Below are 23157 nucleotides of genomic sequence, written 5' to 3'. Positions count from 1 at the left end.
AACAATCCAGCATGATATTGACAATTTTCTTTCGTGGGCAAAAGAGTTCATGGTGTTATAGAAAAGTAAACGTTTTTAACTTAATGAAACCATGATCTTTTCATGTGCCTCCCCCCACATAAAGAAACTAAAAGAAAAAGGTAACGGAATTACTGAAAAATGCATCCCCACCTCTAGCAGATATCACTAAATTGGACATCTCTGTCGGCCACATTCCATTCAGAGTGTGACCCTCATCCTTCAAGGTCTTGTTTTCAAAGGATACCTTCTCCATAAAACCTTCTCTGATTCTTCACTCTGGAATTAAATTATTCATTCCACAATTGGTAATTGTTATAACTTATCCACATAAAGGAAGAAAGTCAGAAATTCCAGTTTAAGAAAATAACTTTATAAATCATCCCCCTCATCTTCCCTACTCTGTTAGTTCCTGTTTTTAGACTGGACTCTCAGGTGTAATAATATTATTGTTACTGGTGGAGAGTACTGTCTACAAATCATCCAGGTTCTTGGCATTTTGAACAAAGAACTGGACAAAACACACAAAAAAATCAACAAAAAAAATGAAGCAACAAAAGCATAGATTTATTGAAACAAAAGTACACGCCACAGAGTGGGAGCAAGCTCGTGCAAGTGGCTCAAGAGTGCTGGTTACAGAATTTTCTGGGGTATTTATTTATTTATTCATTTATTTATTTTGAGGCAGAGTTTTGTTCTGTCACCCAGGCTGGAGTGCAGTAGCACAATCTTGGCTCACGACAACCTCCACCTCCCAGGTTCAAGCAATTCTCCTGCCTCAGCCTCCCCAGTAGCTGGGATTACAGGCACACGCCACACCCGGCTAATTTTTGTATTTTTAGTAAAGACGGGGTTTCACCATGTTGGTTGGCCAGGCTAGTCTGGAACTCCTAACCTCGTGATCCACCCGCCTTGGCCTCCCAAAGTGCTGGGATTACAGGCGTGAGCCATCGTGCAGCATGGGGTTTAAATCCCTCTGGAGGTTTCCCATTGGTTACTTGGTTACACCCTATGTAAATGAAGGAGTAGCCCTTGACAAGTCTGATTGGTCATGGGAGGTGACCAATCAGAGGCTGAAGTGAAGGAAGTTACAAAGTTACACATGAAGACTTGGCCTGCAACCAGTCTGATTGGTTGTGGGAGGGGACCAATCAGAGGTACTTTCCATTTTTCATTTGCAGTGCAGTGCAATGGCAGTAGCATCTGATCCTTTTGTTACAGTGGTGTGGAGAGGTGGGGTTTCCCTTCTGATTCTGTTCTAGGAAGTCAGTGAGAATTGGCCGTAGGTTCCCTGCCTCCAGACCCTATTCTCCTGCCTCATTTCCCCACTGGGAGACATAATCCCCACAAATCTTTATGGGCGGCAGAGGGACCAATGGTCTTTCTTCTGTAACTGTCTCATGCTGACTTGGGGGTGTGGTCCCTACCTATTTCGGATCACGGAACTCTCACCCTACTGTCTAGTGGAGACAGGGTAACTTCTTGGTGGCCAGGAGTGGTGTCTTCACCTGGACCTGGAAACCTTGTTGCATGATCATCTGAAGCTTGATTGTCTCTAGGTGAGAGGAAATGAATTCGGTTAACCGCTTTAACAAACATGGTCCAAAAAAAACAAGGCAAGTATAATGATTAATAACAAGCCCACCAGAGGAAGGACCCAGGAACCCCTAGTTAGCATTTTTGACCAGGAGGACCATGACTTGGACAACTGTTATCGTATCTTAGAAGCCTGGTCAGCTAATTTCCGGGTGGCATCCCTTACTAATTCTAATTGGTTGACATAGAAACAGCATTCTTCCTCTAGAAAGAGACATAAGCCACCTTTTCCAGCAGTTAGGAGATCCAGTCCCCTTCTATTTTGTAAAGCAACTGCTGCCAAGGAGTCTGAGTTTGCGTTGTGACGATACTTTGGGCAATGTCATCCAAGCTTTCCACAAAATCTTTGGAAAGTGTTGGTAACAGTATAGGGAAGTTGCAAGCCCGCTAACTCCTGTTCCTACTCCCACTGTTATTCCTAGCCCAACCAAAAGGCGTTTGAGTTGGATGCCTCATTTGTGTCTGGCGGTTGCTGTTGAAGGTATAATAAGGGATTGGTTGTTGAGAGCGCTCTCTCTTTCGCGCGCACTCTCTCGCGCTCTCTCTCTCTCTCTATATATATATGCAGAGAGTGAATAAATATATATATATGTATTTATTTATTTGTTCTGAGACAATCTCCCTCTGTCACCCAGGCTGGAACACAGTGGCTCAGTCTTTGCTCACTGCAACCTCCATCTCCAGGGTTCAAACGATTCTTCTGTCTCAGTCTCCCAAGTAGCTGGGATTACAGGTGTGCGCCACCATGCCCAGCTAATTTTTTGTATTTTTAGAAGAAACAGGGTTTTGCCATGTTGGCCAAGCTGGTCTCAAACTCCTGACCTGAGGTGATCCGCCTGCCTCAGCCTCCCAAAGTGCTAGGATTACAGGCGTGAGCCACTGTGCCCGGCCGGGAGCTATGTTGAATTTGGAGGCTAAAAACCAAGTGTACAGGTTCCAGTCCAACTGGCTGTAAAAGTAGTAGGAACTGGTGCCGCACAGGGAAAAGGCTCCTTTTTTTTCAAGACAAAAATTGTTTTCCATGGTGAACATGTGGGTAAGTTGGTTGTTTTCACTTTCCCAAGTGGTTAAGTTTCCTGCTAAAGTGGCCAAGGGAAAATGTGAACCCAGCTAGTGGGCCCACCTTCACAGTACTTAGACTGTATCCTTTAAAATGCCTTTAACTAGGGATGATTTGCATGAAAAGCATACAGGTTTTCTAAGTGATGCAGTGTGGTTAACTGCATAGCTTACATGGTTGTGTGAGGGTTAATTTCTAGGGTGTGGTTGCACTAATGCCTTCAAGGTTCCCAGGGCCTGAACAGAATTTTGGCCTCTTTCAATACAAAGTGGCATCTGGAATTTTAGCTCTGTGCATGTTGATATTGGGCCCCCAGTGATTTTCTGTGGGAATGCAACCTCAAAAATGTTGCTCTGATAGGACTGGAGAGAGTTTACTGCTCATCTTGTCATTTTAACTTTTGTCATTTCCATACTTTTGAAGTCTTATAAGTCGTCCAGATTCATTAATTCAAAGGGAGTTCCTCCCTGGTAGTTGGAATGATAGGTCATTTTTTACAAGGGCCCAAGACCGGGCTGGGATTGGGATGGCAGTATATCTGGATGAAGATGGAGATAAACAAAGCCAACAGTCCTTTGCCAGAGCTAAGCTGGTGATATTTAACAATCTTTGCATTAAATTTAAAGTTCTTAATAAATACCCAGAATTGATTAATTGCCAGAGGGGTAAAGTGAAGCTTTGTTGTAAAAGAAAGCTGATTCTATGTATGCATGATCTCAGTATCCAGAGGCTGTGTGTGACCATTATGGAACAAAAAAATACTTATTTGCTATTTTGTGCGACAGAATGGGAACTTCAGGGTGTGGATACCTATGCTGTCAGGAATGCTAGTTATAAAAATGGATTAAAACACTTCATATATTACAAAAGAAGTGATTCCATCTATTTGGACGAAAGCAATTAAACTGCAAAAATATAAAAAATGGCAGCTATTATCCAGTCTACAGTAACAATGCCACAAAGACACCAAGGAAAGTTGGTAGGCATTTACGTATCTCACTTACAACAGTTCTAAAAAGTGTTTTATTTTAAGAAGGGAACATGTTAAGAAGGGCAAAATCAAAAGCATGGATAAGTGTTGGATGAGCTGATGAGGTTGTGGCTATTTGCTTCGTGAATACTGTGAGATTTTGCCCAGCTTGCTGTGCTTGGGTACTAGATGGTGAGGATTTAAGAGGTCAATGAAGTCACAGCAGACCAGCATTCAAACATATTTCTCTTCTATTTCCTATTTTTGAATAAAAATGTCAGTTTCAAGTGGGTGGTGGGAAACGAACAAGCAAAGGAGTAATTATTTGAAAACATTTTTGGCGTAATGTGGGTGTCTGACGCTGAGGCTGTGCGGTGGTGACCAATGCACCCATGCGCTGGGTTTCACAGGTGCAGATCGAAGTCCATGCTCTGCTGCAGATTGACTGGGTGGCCGCCAGCAACTCAAGTGACTTGCTGTTCTGTGCATTGCATCTACATCTACTTGGGTTCTTCTCACAGGTATTCCTGTCTTGCTCCAGGTCACACTTCGTGGCGCGGCACTCACGGGGAGTCAGTGGCGTGGCCCTGTGTCCCTCCCTGACCCCTGGAGGATTCCCTAAGGTCACAGTCACGGCCTCCATCCCATACTTGCCATCTCTTCAGGGCTAATGCATAACAATTGTCACAATTTACAGCAGCCCCACGCTCTGAAGAGCTTCTGGAGGGGGTTCTACTCAAGCGGAGGGAGACAAGACAGGGACCTCCTCCCGTCGTCCCCTCTTAACGGGCCTCTTCTGATAAGGAATATTTGTAGATGGGTGAGAAGGGCAGCGGGAGGGCGTGAAGGCAAAGACAAGTTTTTTTTTCTCCTAGGAACCCAAATCTTCTGGTCTGGCTGTGTTTCCGGAGGCATTTCCAGAGGCCCTAGAGAGGACCGACTTCCGGCCGCGACTTCCGCGTCTTCCGAGTTTGGAGACCTGCTGCTTCCGCCCGGAGTTGCTGTGGGCTCCAGCTGCGAGCAGCCACTTCCGCCAGGAGTCCCTAGCGGCCAGGGCGTGGAAGCGGGTCCTGCAGCGGCTTCGTCGTACTGCCCGCCGCCTGCCCACGCGGGACCCGGAGCCCAGCGGCAGCGGCGGTCCCTGGGCCTGTGGAGAGGCGTTCTCTGTGGCCGAGTCCTGGGCCTGGGGCACGGGGCGGTGCGGGAGAGGCGCCCGGGCCTAGCCCAGCCCCAGCACCTGTCTCCCTGCCGCCGGTGCCGGCGACTGCAGGCCTCGCCGCGCCTGCCCAGCCTGGGGCGGGCCCAGCCTCACCGCCCGGCCCGCCCCGCCCCAAGGGCCAGCCCCGCGCCGGGTGTTTCCGCTCCTCTCCCTGCGGCGGGATAACCGCCTCGCACCTCCCGGGCTCGGTTCCCTGGCTCCGGCCGCGGGGGGAGCATGGAGTTTGCGGAGCTGATTAAGACCCCGCGGGTGGACAATGTGGTGCTGCACCGGCCTTTCTACCCGGCTGTCGAGGGCACCCTGTGCCTGACGGGCCACCACTTGATCCTGTCCTCCCGGCAGGACAACACGGAGGAGCTGTGGCTCCTTCATTCAAACATCGACGCCATCGACAAGCGGTGAGTGCCCGCCCCACCCCAGCTCCGCAGGGAGCCGGGGATCCCCTGTGGGCGCCCCGGGAAACACTTCCTGGCGTTTTCCGCGCATCCTGCCGCCCAGCTGGCCGGCAGAATGAGCCCTATGTGGCCTAGAATTAGGATTTACCTGGCAGAAACCCGTGCAGATGGAGGATCTGGTTTCCGTTAAACCTGGATGGAGTTCTCAGGGTTATCGTGTGGCTGGTATCATCCTGATGATCTGGTTCGTAACACCATTTGGGTGGATTTTCGGCATTGTCTTTATAAATTTTTTCTTCTTGCCCCATCGTATTCCTTGAATCGGTATTGTCATTCACAGTTCATGAAGTTGTGATTGGATGTGATTTAGGCAAGTGTTTCCATTTTTGAGGAAAATTCAACTGATTATAAAGTTATGAGTGTCTACATGCCTCAGAACCATTTTTTAATTTCTGAAATATGTTCAGTTTATTATGTTTCTTACCTTCTGGGTCATCAATTTCATTCTCACTAAGGGAGGTTCTGATGTCTTCTCTTCATCTTTACTCAGTTCTGCTTGCTGAAAGAACAGGGTTGGCTCTCAAGGAAAGGCATGGACCAATTAACCTCTTTTTCCTTTTTGTACTCCAGACTTTATCTTTCCAAGGCAGTGCCTCGAAGTCAAAAAGTTATACTTTAATCTGCAGTCAAAATTTCCATCTCCTTAGTGGCTTCTCTCTAGCCAGGAGAGGGCAAACTGATTATCCAGCTTACACGGAAGTAGAAATTAATGACGACAACGTTTTCTATTGCCTCACAGGATAATTTGGATTTTAGGAAGATTCCTAGAGAGGATATGCCTTAAAATAATAATTTCTCTTTTTTTTGAGACGGAATCTCACTATGTTGCCCAGGCTGGAGTGCAGTGGCCAATCTCACTGTGTTGCCCATGCTGGAGTGCAGTGGCAAATCCCGAGTAGCTGGGATTACAGGTGTCCGCCGGTACACCCGGCTAATTTTTGTATTTTTTAGTAGAGATGGGGTTTCACCATATTGGCCGGGCTGGTCTCGAACTCCTGACCTCGCAATCCTCCTGCCTCGCCCTCCCACAGTTCTGGGATTGCAGGCGTGAGCCACCGCGCCCGGCCTAAAATAATAATTTCTAATAGTAGAATTGCAGGAAGTTTGGGGGAAACAGTGGTAGATTGATTGATTTGAGCAGGGGGCTCTTATTAGTCTCCTCAAGTCACCTTTTGCTGTATAAAGTCTTCAGTGGGCCTGGCGCGGTGGCTCACGCCTGTAATCCCAGCACTTTGGGAGGCCCAGGCGAGCGGATCACCTGCGGTCAGGAGTTTGAGACTAGCCTGACCAAACATGATGAAACCCCGTCTCTGCTAAAAATACAAAAAATTAACCGGGCGTGGTGGCAGGCGCCTGTAATCCCAGCTACTCAGCTACTCAGGAGGCTGAGGTGGAAGAATCGCTTGAACCTTGAGACAGAGGTTGCAGTGAGCCGAGATCGCGCCACTGCACTCCTTCCTTTGCAACAAGAGCAAAACTCCATCTCAAAAAAAAAAAAAAGTCTTCAGTGGTCTCTCATTGAAAATCTAAACCCCTCACAGTCATTCATGGCATTCTGTGTCCCAGCCCTAGCCTACTTTCTCACTTTATTTCTTGTCATTTCTTTCAACGAGCCCTTCTTGCACTTCCTTTCATGTACCTTTTTACCAGCCAGTCCTCACCGTTTACTGGTGCTGGTATATGTCCTGTATTCCGTCATCTGTGTATTTTATTGACTTTTTCCTTCTGCTGGAATGCCTTGCCTCTCCCAAGTTTGTTAAACATTTGCCAAATGCCTTTATGTTCTGGACATTTTGTGAGGCACTTAAGACACCAAGATGAATAAAATATATCCCAGTTCTTGTCTTTCAGGAGTTCACATGGCAATGAGCCTGTTACCCGTCTGAGTATTCAGTTTAACCATTTCGACCGCTACCTCCTTCACAGAGTCTTCTGTTAATTCCACAACTGGAATTCATTTTTATCTCCTTCGAAACTTCTAACTGTGGCTTGGGCATATAGACACATAGGAAATAAAAGAAGGATTGACCGCTGAATGGTTCAGTGATGCCATTGAATACAAATGAGTAGTCTCTCCGTGACCATCAACTGCCTTTCCTTTCTTATTTACCTTTTATTGTGTTTACTTTTCGCTCATTCCTTTCCTCCTGTTTACCTTGCGTTTACAAGGTGCTGGGCTTTGTAGTGCATGAAGAAGAAGCAGATGAGCCATGGACCTTTGAATCTGTTGGGAGAGAATGACGAACTGTACACACATTTATCCTTTTCCTGGGAAGCAGTGTGGTGTAGTGGAAAGAGCATAGGGGAGGCATCAGATCAGAGTTTGTTCAATTGCTGCTTTCAAGAAATCTTCACATCCACCCGTTTTCCATGTGTACTGTCTAGCTGTGCGGCTGCGGTGGTGACTAAGACAAGCTGCTTAGGTACTGTCCGGGGAGATGGACAATCAAGCAAGTCCAGAAATAAATATGTATAATGATGTCAGGTAATAAGTGCCAGGAAGGAAAATAACGGAAGATGAGAGGATAAAGAGCACCGGGAGGCATTTTCTTTAGAAAGGATTTCAGAGAAGGCAGGTGACATCTGACTAGAGACTGGAATGAAACAAGGAAGCTAGAAATGTGAGTATCTGGGGGAAGAGCCTTCCAGCCAGAGGGAACAGTGAATGCAAAGACTTGAGATGGGGAACATGCTTGGCATGTGCAGGGAAGAGCAAAGAGGCCAGTGTGGCTGCAGGGCAGGCACAGAGGGTACAGGAAGTCGATGGAAGAGATGGTGGCTGGAGGGATAAGTGTGGCCAGACCGTGGAGGGCCTGCAGGCCACAATGGTTTTCATGGGAGACTTGGGAGAGGCAAAAGCTAGGAAGCAGCAGCTGATAGATGTTTCAGAAGACAATTATGGCTGCTGGCAGAAAGTGAATTATACAGGGGCAAGACTGGAAGCAGCAGGCCCAGCTAGGAGAGTAGAGTAGTTCACATAAAAGATGGTGGTAGGCTGGGTGCGGTGGCTCATGCCTGTAATCCCACTATTTTGGGAGGCTGAGGCAGACAGATCACCTGAGGTCAGGAGTTCAAGACCAGCCTAACCAGTATGGTGAAACCTCATCTCTACTAAAAATACATAAAATAACTGGGTGTGGTGGTGCACGCCTGTGATCCCAGCTACTCAGGAGGCTGAGGCAGGAGAATCACTTGAGCCTGGGAGGCTGAGGTTGCAGTGAACCGAGATTGTGCCACTGAACTCCAACCTGGGTGACAGAGTGAGACCCCGTCTCAGAAAAAGAAAAAAAGAAAGAAAAAAACAGTAGTGTAGTCACAAGGAATCTGATTTGGGATGTGTTTTTGAAAGTGGAGCTGCCTTGCCTTGCTAGTGAATTGTAAATAAGGTGAGAGAGAAAGTCATTAAGGATGACTCCTTCAGTTCTGCCTCTTACTAGACAAGTGCCTTTGGGCAAACTACTTAACCTCCTAGAAATTTATTTTTGAATGATGCTTTATAAGTCTATGGAAAACTTTCATATACACTGCTTACATCATTTTGTTTGATCCTTTCGACATACAAGGTTGTATACAAGTTTTACAGTTATACCTGTTTTGTTTTTTTTTTAATGGACCTCAGAAAATTGAGTTAATCCTACTCGGTTGATGACTCATCGTTTTCATGATTGATTCCTTAAAAGGTTTCCTCTGTTGTTTATTTTCTTCGTCTCCAATTTTCACTCGCGTTTCCTGCCTCATCCACAATCCCTGTAGGCAACCATGTTAGTTGTTGCTGTAAAATAGATAGCACTGTTGTGTATGGGTGCGTGCACACATGCACGTGTGAGTTTAATTTGCCTAACTGGGATTATGTTGTAAATCTTGTTCTGCTGCTTAATATGTTGATGCAATGCTCTTTCAAGATCTCTTTATGTTGCTGAGTGTACAGCCATTTCACTGCTTCTGACAGCAGCACAGAATTCCAAAGTATCTAAAAGAACTTCCTTAACAGACCTTTTAGGTAACCTCCAACTCCCTGCTATCACAAACAACTCTGGTAAACATACTCCATCCACGTCCCCTCATGCAGTCTTGTGCCATAATTCCTCTGGGACTGCACCTAGGATGGGATGGAGCCATAAAGTAGGTGCATATCTCATTTCACAAACTAATTGCTTTCCAGAATGACAATTGAAGATTGCCTTCCCACGATGGTGCAGGAGAGGGTACCTCTTCTCTACTTTCTTACCAACATTTGGTATTGTCTTTCTAATTTTTCCAGTCTGAAGATTGTGAAATAGTGATTGCTTTGTTTTAATTTGAATTTCATTACTTTTTAGTGAGTTTAATTATCTTTATGTATGTTTGTGAGCAATATACTTAAAATTATTTTTCCTTTCTGTGAATTGCCTAATTTCTGTGGTCTACTTTTAAGCATTGGGTTTATTGTCTTTCTCATGTTGATTTGCGTGGGTTCCTTGTATACTCTGGGTATTCGTTCTTCATTTAGGCAGTACGAATGTCTTCTAGTGTGTCACCCATCTGTTATTTTTTTCTGTGGTGTCCTTTGTTGAACAGAAGTCTTTAATTTTAAAGTAAAACTTGCCAATGTTTTGCTTTATGATGTGTGGCTTGTCTTAAGAGCTCCTTCCCTGTCCCCACATCACCAGGATGTTCTCCTACATATTCTTCCATTATAGCTTCATAGTTTTACTGTTCATTTTTAGGTCTTTAATTCATTTGGATTCTATCTTTGTTTCAAGTGTGATAAGAACCTATTTTTCTCCATAGAGCAAGCCAGTTTTCTTAATCCCATCACCTGACAACCCAACCTTGGCTGGTTTATGTCAAGTTATCCTATATGTGCGGGTCTATTTCTGAGCTCTCTGTCATAATCCATTGGTTTATTAATCTGTTCTTTTGTCATCATCGTATTCTCTTTCCTTCTGTGGCTTTGTGATGTGTCCAAAAATCAGATAGTGCTAGTTGCCCTGCTTTCCTTTATTTTTTTTTAAAGTTGACAACTATGTTTTGACCTTTATGTTTCCATGCAATTTTGGAAAGCTTGCTATATTCAAGGGATTTTAAAAAGTCTTTATTTAATGGTAATTGAAGAGTCACAGGCAGTTGCAAAAATTGCACATAGAGGTTTTAGAATCGTCCACTCAGCTTCCCCTAATGGTGACTTTCACTCGCATCCCTGTGAAGAGACCACCAAACAGGCTTTGTGTGAGCAGCAAGGCTGTTTATCTCACCTGGGTGCAGGCAAGCTGAGTCTGAAGAGAGTCAGCGAGGGAGATAGAGGGTGGGGGTGTTTTATAAAATGTGGGTGGGTAGTGGAAATTTACAGTCAAAGGGGTTTGTTCTCTGGCGGGCAGGGGCGGGGGTCACAAGGTGCTCAGTGGGGGAACTTTTGAGCCAGGATGAGCCAGGAGAGGGAATTTCACAAGGTGATGTCATCAGTTAAGGCAGGGACCCGCCATTTTCACTTCTTTTGTGGTGGAATGTCATCAGTTAAGGCAGGAACAGGGCATTTTCACTTCTTTTGTGATTTTTTAGTTACTTCAGGCCATCTGGATGTATACATGCAGGTCACAGGGGATACGATGGCTTAGCTTGGGCTCAGAGGCCTGACAGTGACATGTTTTATAACTGTAGTGTAATCAAAATGAGGACAAATAGGGCATTCACACTAGTGCAGTACTATTCACTAGACCACAGACTTTATGCAATTTTCATAGGATTTTAAAAAAATGGATTGTTTTGGATTTATAGATTAATTGGAGTCGGATTGACATCTTGACATCCATGAACAATATTACATTATTCAGATCTTCCTTTAAGTCCCTTAATGGAGTTTTAAGATGGTGTGTATGCCAGGTGCTGTACTAGGAGCTGAGGATGTAGAAATGAATCAAACATGGCTCCTACCTGAAAAAGCTAAGAACCGTTATGAGAAATAAACATATAAACTAGAAAGTTTAATAAAGTATTTTAAATGCTATGATGGGGTATATACAGGGCAGGGGTGGGACAATAAGGAGAAAAATAGAACTGAATCTGACAATTGATGTGAATCATAGGAATTTTGTGGAGCTCTTATGCTTTTAAAACATATTTTTGTTGGCCCACTGTTCTATAAGTAACTGACTAGAAACATTGAATAAATAAACGGAGAATACCTTAATAGTTTATAGCATATTTGTTCTGACATAAAGTAACCATTATTTTTAACTCCTCTAGTCATTCATTGTACTTTATAACAACTGAATAAAACCTGCCAAACAAAACAAAATTCACCTTACAAAATGAGTTAATATGACAAGCATAGATGATACGGAAATTTACAAGAGAATAACCATATGTCTTGTACATTTTTTTTTTCTTTTTTTACTGATAATTTGGTTGTGGTGTGTCTTTCACTTCCAGCTGAAGCAGAATGACAGTGATTTTTAAAACAGCTTTATTGAGATACAGTCGACATGTAACACACTATATATATTTGAAGTGTAAACTTTGATGTGTTTTGATGTATGTACACACCCTGAAACTGTCACAATAAGTTCAAGATAATGAATTTATCACCCCCAAAAGTTTTGTGATGCCCTTTTGTAATCCTTTCCTTCTTTTCTTTTCCAAGTAGTCACAGATGAGTTTGCATTGTCTAGAAATTTATGTCAGTACATCATAAATCATGCAGTACTCTCTTTTGAGATTTGTCCATGTCGTATATATCAATAGTTCATTCTTTTTATTGCTGAGTACTAAGCATCCAGTGTGTAGTATTCCGCAGTTCATTTATTCACCTGGTGATGGAAATGTGGGTTGTTTCCAGTTTGAGGCTGTTAAATAAAGTTGTTATTAATATTCTTATGCAAGTCTTTGTATGAACATGTGGTTTCTTTTCTCTTGGGTGGGAAGCCATTTACTTGCCAGTGGAATGGCTGGATCAGATGTAGGTATGTGTTTTATTTTTTAAGAAGCTGCCCCAACTGTTTTCAAAAGTGCTTGTACCTACAGTTTTACATTCCTATGAGCAGTGTGTGAGAGTTCTAGTTCCTTCACATTCTTGTCAGCACTTGCTATGGTCTGTCTTTTAAATTTTAGCAATCCCAGTAGATGTTAAGTGTTATTGTGGCTTAAATTTGCATTTCCCTTTGACTAGTGGTGTAGAGCATCTTTTCATATGCTTATTTGCCATCCATATGTCTTTTTTTTTTGGCTAAGTGACCATCCATATGTTTTGCCCATTTGTAATAGATTATTTGCTTTCTTATTGAGTTTTGAGAGTGTATGTTTGTATGTACATACACAGTCATGTGATTTATTGTAAGTATGATGGCAGTCCCATAAGATTATACTGGACCTGAAAAGTTTCTCTTGCCCAGTGATGTTGTGTTTGTGGTGATGCTGCTATAAACAAACCTGGGCTGCCAGTTACACAACAATATAGCACATACAATTGCATACATCACATAATATTTGTAAATGACCATAAACAACTTTGTTACTGGTTTATGAATTTACTCTACTATACTTTTTATTGTTATTTTAGAGGATACTTCTCCTACTTCTAAAAAGAATGTTAACTGTAAAATAGCTTCAGGCAAGTCCTTCAAGAGTTATCCAGAAGGCATTATCATCATAGGAGATGACATCTCCGTGTATAATATTAATATTTCCCCTGAAGACCTTCCAGTGGGGCAAGATGTGGAGATGGAAGACAGTGACATTGATGATCCTGATGCTGTGTAGGCCTAGGCTAATGTGTGTGTTTGTGTCTTAGGTTTTAACAAGAAAGTTTACCCCCCAAAATTTTTTATTCGAAAAAATCTTATACAATGAGGATATAAAGAAGGAAAATATTTTTATATAGCTGTATGGTGTGTTTGTATTTTCAGCTTAGTGTTATTTCAAAAGAGACAAAACATTAGAGTTTAAAAAGTTTATAAAGTAAAAAAGTTACAGTAAAGTAAGGTTAATTTATTATTGAAGAAAGAAACATTTGAACTATAAATTTAGTGTAGCCTGTTGATGAAGTCTTCAGCAGCCTACAGGAATGCCCCGTGGCTTACCTTTTCATGCTCTTGAGCTCTGTGTTTCAAAGAGCAGACGTTTTACATTTTGAACATGTCCAGTTTGTCAGTTTGTTCTTTTATAGATTGGGATTTTAGTGTCTTGTCTAAGAAACTGTTGCCTCACCTAAGTTCACAAATATTTTCTCTCATGCTTTCTTCTAGCAGTTTTCTAGCTTTAAGTTTTACATTTAGATAAAAGATCCCATTTTGAGTTAGTTTTTGTATATGGTTCATGGTTATAGATTCAAATTCTAAAAAAAAAAAAGCTATCCAATTGTTCCAGCACCGTTCGTTGAAAAGACTGACCTGTCTTCAATTGAATTGTCTTTGTATCTTTGTTCACGTGTAAGTGAATCTATTTCTGGACTCTTTTTTTTCTGTTCAGTTGATCCGTTTATCATCATGTCATTTTTACACTGTCTTAATTACTGTAGCTTTATAGTAAGCCTTGAAATTATGTAGTGTTAGCCATAAAACTTTGCTCTTATTCAAAGTTGTTTTGGCTATTTGAAGACAATTGCATTACCATATGAATTTTAGAATCACCTTTTCAGTTTCTATATGAAAGTCTGCTGTGATTTTGTTTGGAATTATGTTGTATCACTAGATGAATTTGGGGGAGAATTGACAATAAAAAGAACATTCTGGGTACGTTACACAATCATCATCTGCAAATAAAGATAGTTTTACTTCTTCCTTTTTAATCCTTTTTTATTCTTTCTACCTTACTGCACTAGCTATAACCTTCAGTTACAATGTTGACTAGAAGTGATAAGAGTGAACATCTTTGTGTTATTCATGATTTTAGAGAAAAATAATTCAATCCCTCACCATTACATGTGCTATTAGATTTAGGGTTTTTTGTTTTCGTTTTTGTTTTTTTTTGGTGGGGTTTTTTGTAAATGCCCTTATCAGGTTGAGGAAGTTCCCTTCTGTTTCAAGTTTGCTGAGAAATTTTTGGGTTTTCATGTTTTTAAATCAGAAATGGATGGTAGATTTTTTTCAAATACTTTTTTTTTTTTGAGACAGAGTCTCACTCTGTCACCCAGACTGGAGTGCAGTGGCTCAGTCTCAACTTACTGCAACCTCTGCCTCCTGGGTTCAAGCAATTCTCTTGCCTCAGCCTCCTGAGTAGCTGGGACTATAGGCACGTACCACCACGCCCGGCTAATTTTTTGTATTTTTAGTAGAGATGGAATTTCACCGTGTTAGCCAGGATGGTCTCGATCTCCTGACCTTGTGATTAGCCTGCCTCGGCCTCCCAAAGTGCTGGGATTATAAGCGTGAGCCACAGCACTGGGCCCTTTTATTTTTTATAAATTGATACGTAGTATGTATCACTTGTAAGTAAGTGATATCTGAAGTGAACTATTTTCCTGTGCTCCAGAAATATCTCTTTACAAACACTTAACACATTAGTTACAGATCTTTTTCCTATTCTTTGAAATAAGGCCCCAAATAATCTCCATCAAAACAATTAGCCTAATGTGAATTACTTTGTGTATTTGAAATTAAAAAAAAGACATATATTTTAAGTAATGTATGGCTTACATTTTAACGATGCAGCCTTGCTGCTTCCTTAATTAGACTAATTGAGGAGAAGAAAGTTAATATAGATGGTAACTACAATTATATTCTCTTTTTGAAGAAATAATAATATATTTAAAGTTAGTAGTATATGTGTTCCTAAACATGATTTGCAATTTCTTACAGATTTGTGGGATCACTGGGTACCATCATCATAAAATGTAAAGATTTTCGAATTATTCAGTTGGATATTCCTGGAATGGAGGAATGCTTGAATATAGCCAGTTCCATTGAGGTAAGTATTTTGGAAGCAAAATCTAATGAAACATACTTTTATATTATGACTCATTGTAGCTCTTCCATTTCTTCATTAGATAATTTAGTCATGTTCTCTGACTCAAATACTGAGGATTGATAGGAAAAGCCTCAGCCTGGTTCACTGTTATATGAGTGTAATGGGACTTTCTTGACTTCTGGCAGTGTCTGGTGTTAACTCGTTTTATATGAACAGCTCAATTCCATGAGTTGCTTGGAATTCCATGGAATTGCATTTCCAATGGCTTTATGGAATTTCCATGAGTTCATACAGGTTAAATAACAGATACTGTTTCACTTGAGCGTATATGAATTCTTATTTAGGGAAATCATTAGAAGATTTAGTAAAGAGGTTCTTGGGAGAAATTTTAAAGTTTTGCTTCATGTTTTATGTTCACTATACAAACCTTGGTATTTTCTCAGTGCCGAAGACTGTGAACTTCTTTTTCTTTACTTGAGGTTTGTTCAAGTAAAATCTTATATGGAATTCTAAACCAATAAAATAGATACTGTTAGAATTGCTTTTAGTCACATTACAGTGAGTACATATGGACTGGGGGGACCTAGAAGCCCTTATTGACTCGACTATTCCCACCTGCCCTCTAGAGAGTTCCTCAGAGACACTGCAAACCACTAGTGAGTTAACCAGTGCACTGTTCACTTCTCTACCAGGTTAGCAGCTAGAAGTGAAATTGTTTCTTCTTGAATATACTAGTATATCTTCTGTAATAAATACAATTCCAAAAATTTGAATAGAAATATTAATAAATTGCAATATTGTACTATATCATTACTCATATGTATACATATTACATGTATTAGTATATTATTGAATCATAGCACAGTTTGAGTCTTGATTTCACCACTTGGTAGCTTGTGACCATTGGTAAAGTACTTAACATCTCTCTGATTTGTTTTCTACTTTTTATAAAACAAGGATAATAGAACCGATCTTTTCGGACTGTTGTAAGAATTGTATTAGTTGATGTGTGTCGAATACTTAGTGTAATACTTGGTAAATATCATCTACCATTTGAGGGTCCTCTGTCATTACTTACTATAATTTTATGGTGATGCGTTTTTTAAAAAATTGTGCTTAGAAAACACCTAACAAGATTTACAGTCTTAACCATTTTTAAGTGTACAGTTTAGTAGGGTATAATAACTTTATTCACATTGTTGTGCAGTAGATCTTTTTTATCTTGCAAAACCGAAACTCTGTGTTAAACAACACCCTGTTTTCCCCCCTCTCCAGCTCCTGATAACCCCCTTTCTACTTTCTGTTTCTGAATTTGTCTACTTTAGGTATCTCATATCAGTAGAATCATAGTACATAGTCTTTTTGTGACTGGTTTTTTTCACTTAGCATAATATCCTCACAGTTCATCTGTGTGGTAAATTCTGACTTTTTGAGGCTGAGTGATATTCCATTGTTATGGATGTATGTGGTGAGACTTTTTATTAAAAAGTTATTTCTTTTCTAAAGCAAGTAACTATCACCAGTGATTGTAGTTTTTTGTTTGTTTTTAGTAATCTGAATTTTCATGTATCAATTAGCTTAAGACAGGTTATGTTTGCTTTATATTTATATAAACAATATTGAATATTGGCTCAGATTACAAATAATATAAATTTTACTTGCATAGTTTAAATGGAAGAGCTCACACTGTTTTCTTTCCATTCTAACCAACTATTTTGATATACACTGAAATTTTAAATTGCCTTATTTTAAATTATTGCCACTAAATTATGTCAGTTGATCTTAGGTTTATACTACTTTCTAGACTACTATAAGGACATAAATTTTTTATTTTTTTCTGTGTTTGTGTAACTAATCTGGACTTTGTGTCCAAAAAGTGCTATCAGCTTAGCTATTAAAAATGGGTAGACAGTCTTAAAAATCTGTAGGTAGGATTTTAGTGATTTTTAAAACAGGAAGAGAGAAATAGAGGAAAAACTGTTTTAGTACTAAGTAAATGGTACATAACACATTTCTTCTTGCCTTTGTTGAATTTTACTTAAGGAAATGAGAAGATAGACTGAACTGTTTGTCTTACACATCTGTCATTTGGAAGTAATGCATGATGTTGATTTGATGTAATTTGTTAGGTTGAATGAGAATGCATGTAGTTTATAGACTGTTAAATTGAAATAATGTCCCACTATTTGGGCAGAGGAACATTACCCACTTCCATTGAGCATGTGTGTGTTTATGGGTTTTGTGTTTTTTTTCAGTTAGGAGATCGGATTTTCACTGACCAGTCTTCGTTTTTCTTATCCCTTTGTGACAAGTGAGGTGGCTGTTTGGTTGGTGTCAGAGATGCTGCCTGTGGTGAGGCACAGTGGTGAAGGGAAAGGGGAAGTGTGCTACCCACGTGCTGACGCTGATCAGTTGTTTAAGTCGCTGTATATATTTTAAAGCTCTTTAGAAACTGACTGATCATATAGAAGCCCTTAGGACTGAAAAGAAGCCATAAATTATGAGCTCATTTGACCTCAGAAAATGAATGATCTGTTAAATGTGCTTACAGCGTAGTGAATAACATAGTGAACCTGTCCTCTATCCTTTTCCTGGCACACAATCCCTCCTGCTAGCCCTCCACCCTTCCCCGAATACATCTGGATGTGATTTATGAGTAACAATTGAATTTCTCATTTGGCATAGCTGAGATGTCCTTTGTAATTAGGAGTCCATGTGCTCAAATATATTCCGCTGCCACACATAGAATCCCATTGGAAGAATAGCTGGCAAGTGCTCAGTTCTCTAAATTGTAGCAATAAGTTGGTGAAACTTTTTTTTCTGTGTTTCACCTGCCTTTGGAATTGAAATGTTTTCAGTTCTCTCAGCATTAATGTGTTTAAAGGAAAATACCTCTTTCTAGTGACATAAGATCTCAAGATGAAATGTGAGTGCTTATTGCCTATCAGAGTGGTTGCTGACTTGCATTTAAAATAGTGGTGGTCTGATTGATGGCAGCCCTGAGTTAGGTCAGACATGGACACTGGCTGTTCTGCTTCTGGTTGGTGTGATTGGCAGCCAAAGACAATATAAATGTAGGGAAAAAAAATATGTGTATACATTTATAGGAATAATGGATTATACGGCCGTGCTTCTCTCTATTTTGTTTTATGAGGTAGGGGAGAAGGTTTCATGATTTATAGATGGATAGAAGAATAACTTTAGTTGGAGATATTTTTGCTAAACTGCTGAGCTGTATGCCCAGTCTACTATTGAGTACTCATGGGCCTATCCTTTTGCATGCCTGGTCTTCCTCTGACCTGGAGGGAGATGACGGCATTCTGAGCATTGCTGTTGGGCTTCCTCCTCCCGTCCAGGTGAATCTTGCCATCATTCCTGCAGTTTGAATTATGCTAATTGATATGGTATCCTTTTCCCCTCCCCACCCCTACCCTACCCCCAGTCATGGAAATGCTTTTTTCCATAATCCCCCTGACAGAAGGAAGAATCTGCCTGGTGATAGAGACTGTTCTGTCTGTCTGTTCCTCCCATCTACTCAGGTTTTCGTATGTCTGTTATCCAGGATTCAAGTGCTCCAGATAAATATAGGCCCATTTGGGGATGATAGAGTTATTGCACCCATTTGAGAATAGATCCCTGCAGCATAAAGATATGATGATGCCTGACCAAATGGCATACCAGTCTAGGAAGGGAGGAAGTGAACATTGATGCAATTTTACGTATGTAGAGCATGTAATAGCTGAAATTAGCCAGGTACGGTGGCTTACGCCTGTAATCCCAACATTTTGGGAGGCTGAGGTGGGCAGATCACCTGAGGTTAGAAGTTTAAGACCAGCCTGGCCAACATGGTGAAAACCATCTCTACTAAAAATACAAAAAAATAGCTGGGCATGGTGGCGGGCACCTGTAATCCCAGCTACCCAGGAGGCTGAGGAAGGAGAATCGCTTGAACCCAGGAGGCCGGAGGCTGCAGTGAGCCAAGATCGCGCCATTGCACCCTAGCCTGGGTGACGAGCAAAACTCTGTCTCAAAAAAAAAAGCGGGAATTATTTTCGATTTTATTATGTGCCAGACACTGTTCTAAGCCTATTACACACATTATCTCTCTTAATGCTCCAACAATCCTATGAAGTAGGTATGTTATTTCTTGCATTTTACAGTTGAGGAAACTGAGGCATAGAGTGGTTACATGGCTTTCCTGCTGCACTGCTAGGACTTGGAATTTCAGTTCAGCATTCCGATTCCCATCTGACTGTAGACCTCTAAGCTGTATCATCCTTTTTTACACTTACTAACCCACTCTGATTTCAAATAATTTACATAAGTTTATTTAGGTAATACTGGATTTTGAGCTAAGACCTTACTGCCTAGCCAAAAACTGATCCCCAGAAATACTTAGACCTTTTTATTAAGCTTTATTAAGTGATGTCAAGAGGTGTTATTTGATTTTTCTTCTAGAATTCATATGCACATTTTTTTGTTCTTTTTTTCATCCTGTCAACACTTTTGAGTGTGTGTTATGTGTCGGATGCCTTGTTAGATACTAGAAGCATGGAAATCAGCTTCGTAAGACTGTAATTGTGTCTAGTGATAAACACAATGTTAGAGAAACATACTGAGTGCCCATCATTATTAGACCATGTTTGCTTAATACTAATTTGTCACTTAGAATGTGTTTCCAATTGTGGGTGTTTCTTTTTTGTCTTTCTTTTCTTTTTGTCCCCAGGCATTGTCTACCCTGGACTCCATCACTCTGATGTACCCTTTCTTTTACCGTCCTATGTTTGAAGTGATAGAAGATGGCTGGCATTCCTTCCTTCCTGAGCAAGAATTTGAACTCTATTCCTCAGCTGTGAGTTAACTTTTGAGAACTGTGGATTATGAGAAGTAACCCAATACCTTATTTGACTTGTGAAAATGATCACTTCTTTTGAAGAGTAATAAGGTGAAGTTGACTTATCCATTCCTAATCTTATATTTAAAAGGATTAAAGCCATATAGAGTATGATCTCTGATCACAAAGGAATTAAATTAATAATCAGTAATTCTAAGATATCAAGGAATACCCCCAAGTATTTCTAAATTAAACAGAACACTTGTAAATAATCTGTGTGTCAAAGAAATTAGAAAACATTTTGAACTGAATGATAATGGTAATGTAGCATATTGAAATTTGTGGAATACAGACAGCTAAGGCAGTGTTTAGAGATAAACTTATAGCTTTAGCATTTTTACTAGAAAAGAAAGAAAAGCCTAAAATTATTGACCTAAGCACCAATTTAAGAAGCTAGAAAAAAAGAGCAAAGTAACTAGAAAGAAAAAATAAAATAAGAGCAGAAAGCAATAAAATAACTAGAATAAGCAAGTTTAGCAAAGTTGGTTGATATAAGATCAGTATACAAAAATGGCGACAAGCAATCTGACAATGAATAAAATATTTAGGAACAAATTTAACAAAAGAAATTCAAGATCTATACACTGAAAGACACCAAACATTGTTGGAAGAAGTTACAAGAGATCTAAATGAAAGGAGAGATGTACTATATTGAGTACATCAATTGGAAGACAATATAGTTAAGGTTAGTGGTTGGCTGACTTTTGTGAAAGACCATTAGATAGTAGATATTTTAAGCTTTGCAGGTCATGTGGTCTCTATTATAACTGCTGAACTCTGCTGTTGTTGCATGAGAAAAGCAATCAGATGGGACATCAGTGAATGGATGGTGCTATGTTCTAGTAAACTTTATTTGCAGAAATAAGCAGCAGGCTGGATTTGGCTCATTAAAGTGGCAGTTCTCCCTAAATTGATCTATAGAGTCAGTGCAATCCCTGTTAAAATTCTAATAGGTGTTTTTGTAGAAATGGACAAAATGATATAAATTTTATGGAAATGCAGATTTAAGTATATAAGTTTGTATGGAAAGTCAAAACAGCTTTGACAAAACACTTGATTATAAAACTTACTGTAAAGCCACAGTAATCAAGAGAGTGTGGTATTGGCGTGAGGAAAGACACGAAGACCAATGGAACAGAATACAGGGTATAGAAATAAACCTTCCGTTTAATGGTCAGTTGATTTTTGATAAAAGTACCAATAAAATTCAGTTGGGAAAGGATAGCTTTTTCAACCAATAGCATTGGAGCAATTGGATATCCATATGTAAAAAAAGATAAACCTAGACCCTTACCTCATATCATCCACAAAAATTAACTAAAATGTATTATAGACCTAAACATAAGAACTAAAACTATCAAACTGCTTTAAGAAAGCACAGGAAAAATCTTTATGACCTTCAGTTAGGCAGAGATTTCTTAGATATGACACCAAAAGTGACTGAAAGCAGATAAAGCAGATTAGTGATTTCCTAGTATTGGGTGTTACACAGGTGTATACAACTGTCAAGACTCATGAAATTGTGTAGTCAAAATGGATCCAGTTTATTTTTTATAAGTTTTGTTGACTGAAAAGAAGATAAAAGAATAATGCAAAGGTTAAGTAGCTGATTAGAAACAGCTAAGGAGAAAATAAGTGATTTGGAATATAGATCCGATATAATTACTCAGAATATGGAACAGAGAAGGAAGATGGAAAAACAGAGAGGTTAGACACATGCATGCGTAATAAAGGAATAAGATCCAATATTTATCACATGGGAGTTTAGGATAAAAGATGATAGAGGCTGGGTATGGTGGCTGACACCTATAATCCTAGCACTTTGGGAGGCTGAGGCAGGCAGGTCACTTGAGCTAAGGAGTTTGAGACCAGCCTAGGCAACATGGCGAAACCCCATCTCTATGAAAAAATTTAGCTAGGTGTGATGACGTATGCCTGTGGTCCCAGTTACTTGGGGTCTGAGGTGGGAGAATTGCTTGAGCCCAGGACGTTGAGGTTGCAGTGAGCAGTGATCATGCTGTTGCACTCCAGCCTGGGTGAGAGAGCAAGACCCTGTCTCCAAAAAAAAAAAAGAAGAAGGAAAAAAAGATGATGATGATAGAAGAAAGGCAATATTCAAATATATAATGGTTGATAACTCTCCAGAATCAGTAAAAGTTACTGAACCCTTAAGCTAAGGTATGCCAGCAAATACCATACAAGATAATAAAAAAACTTTAGACATGTTGTTGTTCAGCTACTGAACAATAAAGCAAAGAAAATACCACAAAATTAAAGAAAAGACAAATTGCCTGCATAGTGTTAGATTAACAGAGGAAAAAAATTTGATCAATATCTATTCATGCTAAATGCTCTTAGAGTTGGATTTGAAGGGAATGTCTTTAATCTGATAAAGGATGGCTACCAAAACCAAAAACACAACAAAAACAAATCTTGTATCATTCTCTCTAAGTTCAAGAATGAGACAAGGATGTCCATTATCACTACTCCTAGTCAGCTCAATAAGACAACAAGGAAAAATATAGGGTATAGGGATTGAAATGAAGGTAGGAAAATTGTCATTATTTATTGATTATATGCTTGTCTTTATAGGAAAAGGAAAGAATCTTGAGATCATAGGCATTTCTCTACACCAAACACAAGTTTAAAGAGATGCAGTTAAAATGCAACAAAGATTATAGGGTTTCTAGGACTATATCTAAGAAAAGATGGTAAGACCTTTATTGAGAGAATTATAAAAATTTATGGAAAAATTTTTAAAAGCTTAAATAAATGGAGAGACAATATACTCATGGATAGAGAGACTGAATATTCTGAAGATATAGCTCATTCCCTCCGATTTATAAAGTCAATACAATCTTAATAAAAACCCCAGTTGGTTTTTACATTGAATTTGATAAAAGTTACCTGGTGGAAGACCAAAAGACCAAGAGGAGCCAAGTTACTCTTTGAAGTACAAAAAGGTGAGAGGAGGAGACTTAGCCTACTAGATACCAAACTTATTTTAAAAGCTCTAGGAGTTACTTAAGTGGACTAGTGGGACAGGATAGAGAGCACAGTACATTG

The 23157-nt window shown here is 40.1% G+C and overlaps 1 protein-coding gene across 1 annotated transcript in view; it reads left to right on the top strand.

Annotated features, from left to right (window-relative positions):
- Positions 1-4958: 4958 nt before the first annotated feature.
- The window catches only part of MTMR9 (myotubularin related protein 9), a 42797-nt gene continuing 24598 nt past the window's right edge, over positions 4959-23157 (top strand). Inside the window, exons 1-3 of the mRNA XM_007961656.3 lie at positions 4959-5261; positions 15089-15197; positions 19924-20049. Of these exons, the coding sequence (XP_007959847.1) occupies positions 5080-5261; positions 15089-15197; positions 19924-20049 (417 nt within the window). The 5' untranslated portion in view covers positions 4959-5079. The remainder of the gene's footprint in view (positions 5262-15088; positions 15198-19923; positions 20050-23157) is intronic.

Source organism: Chlorocebus sabaeus, chromosome 8, assembly GCF_047675955.1.
Source record: "Chlorocebus sabaeus isolate Y175 chromosome 8, mChlSab1.0.hap1, whole genome shotgun sequence".
Lineage (NCBI taxonomy): Eukaryota > Metazoa > Chordata > Mammalia > Primates > Cercopithecidae > Chlorocebus > Chlorocebus sabaeus.
The sequence above is the reverse complement of the archived record's forward strand: the minus strand, read 5'-3'. Positions and strand labels throughout refer to the sequence as shown.